This window comes from Eurypyga helias, unplaced genomic scaffold, assembly GCF_000690775.1.
Source record: "Eurypyga helias isolate BGI_N326 unplaced genomic scaffold, ASM69077v1 scaffold40568, whole genome shotgun sequence".
Classification (NCBI taxonomy): Eukaryota; Metazoa; Chordata; class Aves; order Eurypygiformes; family Eurypygidae; genus Eurypyga; species Eurypyga helias.
The window spans coordinates 296-11,423 of NW_010265830.1; the positions used below are offsets into that span (position 1 = coordinate 296).

At 47.8% G+C, this 11,128-nt stretch overlaps 1 protein-coding gene across 1 annotated transcript; it reads right to left on the bottom strand.

Annotated features, from left to right (window-relative positions):
- Positions 1-813: 813 nt before the first annotated feature.
- Positions 814-9,281, bottom strand: LOC104513499 (focal adhesion kinase 1-like; the record flags this gene model as incomplete). The annotated part of the gene is made up of 5 exons (XM_010156873.1): positions 814-894; positions 1,369-1,524; positions 5,704-5,810; positions 6,526-6,565; positions 9,219-9,281. Coding segments are annotated over 5 exons (447 nt in total), but the record flags the coding sequence as incomplete, so codon positions are not given.
- Positions 9,282-11,128: the final 1,847 nt, after the last annotated feature.

Genomic DNA, 11,128 nt, shown 5'->3' on the forward strand with positions numbered 1-11,128 from the left:
AGAAGCCAGACACAGGTTACTTAACTGAACCACGTAGCTAAGATTGGGGTGATTCCTTAGGATGGCACTTAAAGACCCACTCCCTCGCTTTCTCATTAGCACACTCATTCAAGGTTTTGGAGGGAAAACAGTTTTACTCCTGAGTCAAGAACTTCACTGAAAGATCTTGGGCACTTCTCATGGAGAACTGGGTGGCTCTGGGATATCTCATCAGAGCCTTCCAGCTGCACCAAGCTGTGCTCAATTACCTGGTCAGTGACTTCGTGTGCAAGCTGTAGTTTAGTGATTCACAGAACGGTTTGAGTTGGAAGGGACCTTAAAGATCATCCAGTTCCAACCCCCCTGCCATGGGAAGGGACACCTTCCACTAGACCAGGTTGCTCAAAGCCACATCCAGCCTGGCCTTGAACACTTCCAGGGATGGGGCATCCACAGCTTCTCTGGGCAACCTGTTCCAGTGCCTCACCACCCTCTCCGTGAAGAACTTCTTGCTGATATCCAATCTAAACCTCCCCACTTTCAATTTAAACCTGTGAAAGATTGATCTAATCCAGTGCTAAGACGTTCCGTGCAGAGCACAGCTAACGGTTTTTACATCAACTTCCTACGCGCATGTTGTGTGCTCTTCAACTGCATCCGCTCTGCGTGTCCTCAGTCAGTACAAGCCAATGTCCACACAGCAACTGGATTCTCGTAACATCAAATTCATGAGGAATTATAACCCGTGAGTTCATTCTGCTCAGTGATTCAAAGCTTGTGCAGAGGAGAGAGAGGGGAAACAGACTGAGCTGCGGGAGAGGGAGCTTGACGTACCTCTCTGTGGGTGCTGGCAGGAAGCACAGGGAGGGTCTCGTCTACTGTTGCCAATAAGGTTCTTAATGCCAAACCAACCTCCTAAAAAAGAAAAAACAGTGTAAGGAAATAAAATTTAAAAGCTCGGATTCAGTGGATGAGAGACTTGTACCTGGAGCACAGGAAGCAACTAATACGCTCAATCCCTCATCTGGATAAGGAGTTGGAAGATGGCTTAGGGATTTTGGAAACCCCACTTGCAGTTCCATGTTTCACTAGCCAAACCCAATGCCAAAAGGTTAATTAAAAAAGGTTCGTCTTAGAAGGCCAAATGTAGAGGACAGTGCAGAGCTCACTGCCTCTGGGGAGGCCCAGGCAAGCGGAGGAATTAAACCGTCATTTCCCAGAACCCTGTTAACAGCCTCCAAGGCTCCAGCCCTCGCACCACAGGTTACCCGCCCTGCGAATACAAAAAGCTTTTCTGCTTCCAGCTGGCCACACAGCTCCTGCTGTGCCACTGGAAGACCTCAGTCAGGAGAAAGGTGTAACGCTGACTTTTGGGAATCGCCCCCGTACCTTCACCATGGGTACGTACTCCTCCGGCGGGGCTGGCTGTATTTTACTGGACATCTCTATGACCGCCTTCACCAGCCCCGTCACGTTCTCGTAGACCTTGTCGTTGGAGCGGTCCAGGTTGGCCGTAGGAGGAGGGCTGATTTCCTGCGGCTGAATCTGGAAGTAGAGAGGGCTTGTTCAACCTCCTGTCCCCAGCAGATGGGGCTCAGCAACTTCCCAACCTCTGCCGAGAGCCGGGAAGGTCTTGTATTTGCAACAGCCTCCCCCCTGCCCGCTCCCGCTGGGTCCCCTTCTCCTGGCTGAGCGCCATCGCTCCGGGATCTGAAGGAAGTTTCCTTCAGTTCTTCTGACTGAACCTGATCTGCGAAATGACACTGGGGAATTTTTACCAGGGTTTCCCTGAAGAGCTTCCCATGTAACTCCCACAAGAGAGAAGAAAACGATTTGAGGAACGAGGAGTATGGAGTACTTGACATGCCTAAGTGGTTCACTACTGATGGGCAGGTTCTGCTGCCAAGGCAACAGGCATCGGGTCCCTCGCTCCAGAAAGTCGTTTTGTGCTCCAAAACAATGTCAGAGTTCAGTTAACATACTGATATAATAAAGAGAGAATGCTGCAGTACATATTGTTTTGGTAGTGAAAACCCAAAGCAGGTTAACCAAAATGGTGTCACCAGTACAGGTGGGCAAGACTGAATGTTTTCATAGTTTGTTTCCAACAGTGCAGAAAAAACCCCATCAGTTAAAAATTCTGTCATCCTTGCTCAAGCAAAACCTCCACCGAGTCAGATCTGCCTAGAGTTAAACCCACGACAGACAAACTGAAAACTTAAGGTCCTCAGTGTCTCTGCTCCTGACCTCTAAAACGACAGGATCCCAGTTCCCGCAGCTCTTCGCTGCTACGGGATGTCCCCGCCACGGCTCAGCGGGAGCAGAAGGATAAAGAAGTTGCTTGTTTCCTACGGGTCACGCGGCAGCCGCCCACCCTGCTGATCTGGGATGGCTCATGGCATTGCAGCCCACCGCGCTGGACTGCTACCGGTTCCTAGAACTGGTCCTAGGAACAGGGATGTTTCACTGGAAGCACCTGAGATGCTACCCTGATGAAACTCTAAACTAAAGGGATGAAGCCCTGTCTAAGGCAGGAGTGCAGGATTTAGAGCACGGTGATTCCAACCGGATGCATTTCACTACGTGGGTACGGACAAGCGTTACAGAGATTGGATCTCGCGTATTGATCAGAAGATGCCTCAGGGAAAAGAACCGTGCAATTGCCTCAATTACCAGTGAAAAGCTGTGATTATACTGGGTGTCAGCAATCGAGAAGTTAAACAGTCATCTGGCCAAGTCACATGCAAAGACATTTTGGAATAGGGCACGTACACACGCTCGCGCACTGCTTACCCTCCATGGCTATGGTTGAGCAGAATGTGGGGGAAGGTTAAAGAAATTTACCAAAAGAAGGGGAAAAAAGAAAAAACAGTATTAATAAAACTCAGCACCAAACACCAAACCACAAACCAAAACATGTGTAGCAATAAGAGACCAGTTAAAAAGCCTGCAACAAAAAGGCACCCTCGACAGTAGGGGCCACCATCCGTGTTAGCTCTCGGCCCGCTGGTGACGGCAGCAGCGGGAGGTGGAGGTGTTGGCCATGCACCCATGCTCCTGTTTCACCGCACACATCGGGGAGAGGTCATGCAAAGCTTGGCAGGAGCAAGCCAGTCTGGCGAGCAGCAGAGGGAACGGCGCAGAGGGTCTCTGGAGGGTGGGAAAGAACACGTCCCGTGCAACCCCCGTCCCTTCACAACCAATCCGGGACTCAAGGGATTTAAATAAGTGTTGTATTCATCCTTCCGAAACCTTTTTCTTCTTTGGAGAAGTCACGATAGGATGCATGGTCATCTAACGGTGCTTCTCTCGCTCCCGCAAGAACTAGCAAGACCCCACTCTAGATGGATGACACCCACTCTGCTGCATTCCTACAGCCAGGCCCAAGCGTTTCGGAGTCGGGACATCTGCGTTTCTCCCGTTTTCCCCTTTCCCCCCAACCTCGACGCTCTCGCTCTGGGGACTCTGAAGTCAGGAGTGTCTTCGTGTGGACTGGCTGGCTTTGCCTCAGGAAGTAACACAAACCCATGTATCTCCGAAGTAACACAAACCCATGTATCTCCCAGCGCCTGCCCTAAAGGTTCCCGAGGTCAAGCAGTTCAAACCCCCCCGTTTTAATCTGTATTCTGCAGTCAAGGGAGACTGAAATGGATGTGCGGAAAAGGGAGCGTGGAATAAACCCCAGAAGCATCTTCAGTTCACAACTGCAGACAGTAACAAAGCTACACCCTATTGAAAAATAAAGGGCTCTTTTCCTGAAGGGGCATAAACCAACCCAAAGTCAAGAGATTCTTGACAGAAAAATCAGCCTCTCTTTTCTGCTGAAGAAGCTGTTTGGTACACGCATCTTCTTCGCTTGTTATTACTGATAACTTTGGCTGCTGAGGTTTGTTTGTTGTCAAAAAGGACGTATTTCACAAAACGTTTTTCATGTTCCAGATTCAGTGTTTAGAAAGGAAATTTTGGAGAAGCCAAGTTCAGCAAGGCATCTGTTCCTGCTTTTTGACATTTTCTGAGGCTTGGCAGCTTGAAAAGCCCTGGCATCAGTTTATGGGAACTAACCCTGCTCAAATTTGCCACTGCTGTCTGTTTATGCTGGATCTGAAATATTCCGATAATCTTAGAAAAAGAGAGCAAGAAGAGACAGGCAGGCAGTGGCTGACATCCATCTGGGCTAAACATACTGCTTTGATGGCAGGTTTTTAATTTCATGGTCAGAGGAACTGGATTTTTTCTGTATTTTTTAAATTACCTAAACTAAACGTCACTGATCACAATAGCTGTGTCTGCCACAACGTGGATTCCCCTTAGTTACTGCAGGCTTGGCAGGGCTTAGGTTAGATTCTTCTTAGGGCTTAGATTCTTCCTGGAGAGGGTGGTGAGGCACCGGAACAGGTTGCCCAGAGAAGCTGTGGATGCCCCATCCCTGGGAGTGTTCAAGGCCAGGCTGGATGAGGCTTGGAGCAACCTGGTCTAGTGGAAGGTGTCCCTGCCCATGGCAGGGGGGTTGGAACTAGATGGGCTTTAAGGTCCCTTCCAACCCAAACTGTTCTGTGATTCTGTGGTCAGCAGGAGGTTCTCCCGCTGTGAGAAGCTGTGCTACTGGCACCAGCTGGGATACTGGAGCAGGGATTGCCCCGGGGTATTTGCAGCAGCCTGCGCTCTCGTGCAGGCCCCATCTCTGGAGCACAAATGCATCAGGTGCCTGGGTTCTCCTGAGGGCATCAGGTGGCAGAATGGGACGCTTTGGTTAGCAATACTGCTGTCAGACCAACAGTCTTTGGGGAGGGGTGCTTGTCTAGCTGCAAAGTTGTGAAATAATAAAACAGCAATGCATAGAGATGAGCTGCATTTCTGTGAGCGTATTACATCAGCTGCATTTCTGTTTACTGACACAGAATTCCCAACCACTACTATAAAAATAGCTCCACCATCAGGAATAGCTCCACTGGTTCTCCTCGGGAGGCCCTGAGGTCACTCAGGTTTCTGTTTCCTGAAGATTGTCAAAGTAAAGGAGCCCCAAAGGCAGGGAACACCACCTAGAGGCACGATTTTAAAAGTGAGGGATGCACTAAGGAGCAGTTCCACCGACGCTGACTGCAGCAGGGGGCAGGACGGTGTGCTTCTCAGCACTCTGCAGCATCTCCCTGCTAGGAAACTGTAGAGTTTCATTTTTGGCTTTACTGCCCATTTACTGGAGATGAAACAACATGTTCTAAAGTATCTCAGTCACAGGTCAGACAGGCCATTACCCCTCTTCCCTTGTTCCCCAGAGGTAGTAGGGTTTTAGGAGCCTTTAAGAGCTTTTTGGAGCAGCACAGTTCCAACATGTCTCACTTCTCTGTGATCAGGAAAAGGGGACTTTGCTACGACCCGAGTAACTGCGAACCCTGGCTGTGCTCTTCCCTGCTTAACAGCTGCTGAGCCAGGAGGCTGTGTCCAGACAGGAGATCTCACATGCTCTTCACACTATAAAGAAGCTCATCTGGGAAAGGTTCTAGGTGAGGAACAGGCTGAATCACAGTCGCGGAGGATGTGAGCCTACCAGTTAACTCCCCACATCCCTGGAGAGCTGCCAGCACATGTTTGCTCCATGACAACATTTACTTGGGAAGTTTAGTCACTTTTGCTTTCCACGGTCTCTACTTCAGGAACAGCAAACTATCTCAGAACAGTAATGTTTAATTTTCTGAAGCATATTTCATGTGACACTGAGCAATATACCTTAACGCCTTCGTTGTAGCTGTCCACAGGGCTGTTCAGGCTTGCAAGGCTGCCCAAATGGCTGGGGGCTCCAGGGCGGGGAGGTTTCTTTGGTGGCGCTGCGTGATCTGGTTGACAGAACAATTTGCATTTTAGAGGACCCACGTACCAGATGGACTTGCATAATTCTGCTCTGTCAGCACTACAAAGGCTACACGTGCTTTACGGTACTAGCAGAGGAGACGTATGTGCTAATGTGTCGCAGTAAACCCAGTCTGTAGGATGAATATTGTAGGATATCGAATACTTGAATATTTCTACTGGAGAAATATAGACAGAATTCAGCAAGTTTTCCTGTGATTATGAGAAAATGGCTGTTTTAGTAGGAGACTCCAAAAATCCCTTTGCGGGGCAACTGCTACTCATCTCAGTATGGCTGCCCCAGACCCGAGAGGTACTGACTCCTTCATAGTACATGTCCTGTGTGCGCCTGGGAGATCAGGATTTCATGGCAGAAATCCAGTGTGATTCACTTTGAGATTGTGAAACCTAAATTTAGGTGTCTACCTTGTTTTACATGTCTCAACTCCGTACATGGCGAAGTCCTACAGAGCGACTCAGCTTCCTCTAGACACTTCCCGCTGTTGATGAAACACTTTGACTTTGCTGACTACATCTCTGGGGACTGCAGGGGAATTCAAACACCGAAACACCCCTGTGCAGTTCTGTGCAACTGAACCCACCCCTCGTATGAAAACACTGGCAAAAATCTTTGTACACTACTGCTGCTAGAAGACTTGTAATCAAGGGTTCAAGATGACAGCGTATGGATTTGCTGCTTACCTGGTTTACCCACAGGCTGATATATGTGTTGGTTACCAGCCTATAAAATAAAATGTACGTTTAGACTCGTTATTACAGTGCTCACAGCTTTCATCAGCGCAACCTCACACACTGCGAGTAGCCAGTTCTCAGCACATTCCCCGACGGTTAAAAACCCATCCCAAGTCACCACCATTGGCTAAGCTCCTAACTACAGGTATCGTATTTATGGAGTAAGAAAAGAACTTGCATTATTTTCTATCCCTCACGACGGCCCTGGCCTCTGCATTACAGTTCATCCTTCGTTATTACACGTGGTGGTATGTTCACAGTCACTGTTAGGCTGTACTCGCAGATCGAACTGGAGAAGTCAGGGTGTGAAGAAGAAATGGCAGGGCAACAACCGGAAGACTGAGCTCCTGCTGCACGGTTTCTGTAACCGCAACGGATTTCTAGGCTGGATTACTTTTTGATTTGTTGCAAAGCTCTTATTCAAGCTCAATTTGCTTATTCATTTAGAATTATTCACCAATAGACGGAAGCGACCTTCCTTGGCAATTACATTTATAGAACCTTCATGCCAAGCGCAGTCGCCGAGGCAGCTCCGTGCTGAGGAGCGGAGGATCCGTGGTGCACAGGGGATTCCTGGAGTGCTGCATCCAGCTGTGGAACCCCCAATATCAGAAGGATATAGACCACTTGGAGCGAGTCCAGAGGAGGCCACAAAGATGCTCAGAGGGCTGGAGCCCCTCTGCTGTGATGAAAGGCTGAGAGAGTTGGGCTTGTTCAGCCTGGAGAAGAGAAGGCTCCGGGGAGACCTTCTTGCAGCCTTCCAGTACCTGAAGGGGCTACAAGGAAGCTGGGGGGGACTTTTTACAAGGGCCTGTAGTGACAGGACAAGGGGTAATGGGTTTAAATTGAAAGTGGGGAGGTTTAGATTAGATATCAGGAAGAAGTTCTTCCTGGAGAGGGTGGTGAGGCACTGGAACAGGTTGCCCAGAGAAGCTGTGGATGCCCCATCCCTGGAAGTGTGATGAGGCTTGGAGCAACCTGGTCTAGTGGAAGGTGTCCCTGCCCATGGCAGGGGGGTTGGAACTAGATGATCTTTAAGGTCCCTTCCAACCCAAACCATACTATGATTCTATGATTCCTGAACCGAGGGAACCTGAGGGGACCGGAGGAACCACCCAGGAGCCCGTGGCTCCGCCACAGCGGCCAAGGCCGGGCAGGGCTGGGAGCAGCCCACACACACCTACAAAACCACCCCCGGGGACCGGGTGCAGCCAGGGAGGGGAAACAGCGGGAAGGGTGCTGTAACTGCCAGCTGGACCAGGGAGCAACGACAGTGGCAAACTAAGTCAGTTATGTTCTGAATGCATTAAGAACTATAAAAATGCAAAATCAAATTCTAGAACTAGAAACGTAGTTATCACAAATTAGAGTCTCCCTTAAAACTCATTTTGTCAGTGATCACTAAGCGTTTTCTTCACACGCTTTCAAACGGGGTGTGAAACTGTCTGGGAGGACAGGACCTCCCCTACAAGCAGCCTGGGATCTGGGTGTTGTACCTTCCATTCTAAACCCAGGCAGCACCCAGAGAAACCAGCTGGCTACAAGGCACTGGCCACTGACAACCACCCGAATCAAACCTCTGAAATGACTTCAAAATCTCCAGGTTGTCTTAAAGCACCTTCAGGAATGGCACAAATGCAGCGAGACTTTACTGCTCTTACGCAAAGATGAAACAACTGTGAAGACGCAACAATAACTGAAGAGTCTTCTCCAATTTCATGGAAAAAACCTTAGCGGCTCCCAGACAGGAGTGTCTCTAGAGAACACGCTGCAGCGAGTCATTAACATACTCATCCATGACTGCACTTCGGCTGCAAATGCAGGAAGAGCCCCTGAATTCTCAGGTAGTGAAGAAATACTGAAGCCAAACTAGGAGTTTAACAGTCGCATCCCAAATCAACGAGGAAAGTGAATTGAAAATATTAACTGTTGTACAGCTGATCCCTGGGGACAAACAGTAGATGAAGCATCAGGTTTCTATTGTTAACAGTCCCTAGCCTAACCCCCCCTTTCCATCAGCCGGATTCCGTTATTCCAGTGGCAATTAGACAACTGGAGAGACGTGTTTAGTTAAACAGACAGGAGTTAAGCCAGTAAGAAAGAATACCACAGCTGTAGTCTGGCAATAAAGGAATGGCTATGGGGTTTGTTCCGTTTGGTTCAGAGTGGATCACTTACCCCAAACAGATTTCTGGGTAATACAACAGTAACATTTACATTCCCTGTAAGAAAACCCTCCAGTTATTTAAACAACTGCAAAAGTTATTTTAATCCTGCTTCCTGTTGACAGAACTTTCAGAAAACTATCCACATTTTTAAATAAAAGGCTCAATTATACAGCACATGAACACTTACAAATTATTGCAACATATTTGTGGAAATATTTTAGTATTTCTTTCAATGGCAGCTTCAAGGGGGGAAAAAAAACCCCCACAATACACCCCAACTGCCCCAAACTGCTGCATGAACACGTCTGCCATGGCTGCTGTTCCCACAGAAGCTGAGCCGCTTGGAAAGTTGTAGAAACATGTAATAACAGGGGAAATATTTAGCAGAAACTTTAAATCATCTCCCATAATCCAGAGAGCGTACAACACGTTCTACCAGGAAACTGGAGATGAAAAGATCCCACGCATACTTACTGGGCCCTGGAGACCTCCATCCTCTCGGTCGATGCTGCCTCTGGAGAGCCGCACGTCAGGCTTCTACAACACAAATGAAAAGTGTCATTTTCTGCTCTTCCTACCGATTCACACGACTGAGAACCAATCACAGAGAGGAAAACACTGTTAAGAATCTACACTGCCAAAGAGAGATGTCATTTCATTCCAGTCTATACACCCTGGCTGCTGCCACTGCAGCCAGGGAATCTCCTGGCAGCCCTCGCGACTGCTTCGCGAACACCGACAGTACCGTTTCCCAGACGCAGCACCGGAAAACCTGAATTTTAATATTTTCAAAGGCAGCAAAAGTTGTTTTTTTAAAAAAAAAAAAAAATTGTTTGCTTCCCAACAGCAAAATTTCAAGCACGGGATGAGAAACGCTGCGCATTAATTCCTGCTTCCTGCCCGAGGACGGCTTATATGTACTTGGCTCCCTCTCCAGGCCTGCAAATGGGGCCAATTACTGGAGCTCTTTGCATTTGGATACGGAAAACTAATAAAGCCACCCAGATGCACTATTCTCCCGATACAAGCAACAAACGAATTTCTGTTTCATTTTAAGTGAGATATTGGGACCCGGGGCTCGGCTGTTCCCAACAGCGAAAACAAGACCACACTAATTCTTTTTACACAGAAACTGGTCATTCCTCAGCACATTCAGGTATGTTGTATTTATTCTTTGAGGGCAACATGAATTCATACAATCATAGAATGGTTTGGGTTGGAAGGGACCTTAAAGCCCATCCAGTTCCAACCCCCCTGCCATGGGCAGGGACACCTTCCACTAGACCAGGTTGCTCCAAGCCTCATCCAGCCTGGCCTTGAACACTTCCAGGGATGGGGCATCCACAGCTTCTCTGGGCAACCTGTTCCTGTGCCTCCCCACCCTCTCCGGGAAGAACTTCTTCCTGATACCTAATCTAAATCTCCCCATTTTCAATTTAAACCCGTTACCCCTTGTCCTGTCACTACAGGCCCTTGTAAAAAGTCCCCCCCAGCTTCATTGTAGGGCCCCCCCCCCAAAAAAAATAATGATCCTTCCGCAGGATGTGAAACAAAGGTCAACACTGACCTGAAGACACAAATTCAGCAAAAAGAGTGCTTTCCTAGTGCTCTAATTCTGGCACATGTAAACAAAGAGTATTTATTTGACTCTTCAATTCACTCTCCGACACTGGATGGGGAGTTACTGAAAATGGATAAAATGCCCTTCTACATCAGTGTAAATGCAACTTCCTTCCTATGTCTGTATGTAAATATACACGGAATGGACACACACAGCATGAGAATGAACATTTTTTTATTTAGAGGAATGTAGGCGTGTGAATACTGCCTGGAACTAAACTGACCCCATGTTCTTTCCGGGTCAGTTCTGGGGGACAAATATATCAGTTTCTTGTTTAAAGCTATTCCAGATTCCTTTCCTTCTTTCTTATTAAAAGCACTAAAGAGTAACTCCAACTCGTATATCCTGCTAAATGACCCTAAAAAGCCAGCCAGGCAGGCAGAACTTGCAAAGATACACTAATATTGATCTCCTCATTAAAATACTTTGATTCTGGCAGTCTGTCAGAAGGGCTTATACTCTGGATTTTCATTCAGCCTTCTGCAGACAGAGTGAGGGGCAGCCCGAGACAGTCACTGCCTGAAAGAACTTGCAGATTAAAAACAGACAAATCATACTAGACAGGGAAATATTTAACTCCATCTTTATCATGAAGAACTGAAGCAGACACAAGCAAACCATTTCCCAATGCTTCTCTGGGAACCTGTGACAAATGTTATGATGAAACCTACCACTGACAATTCAGCAGTTTATTTCCTTTATTATGATGGATTTTGTTCTGATTAAAGTCTCATTTGATCTGGGTATGTTAGATACTTCATTA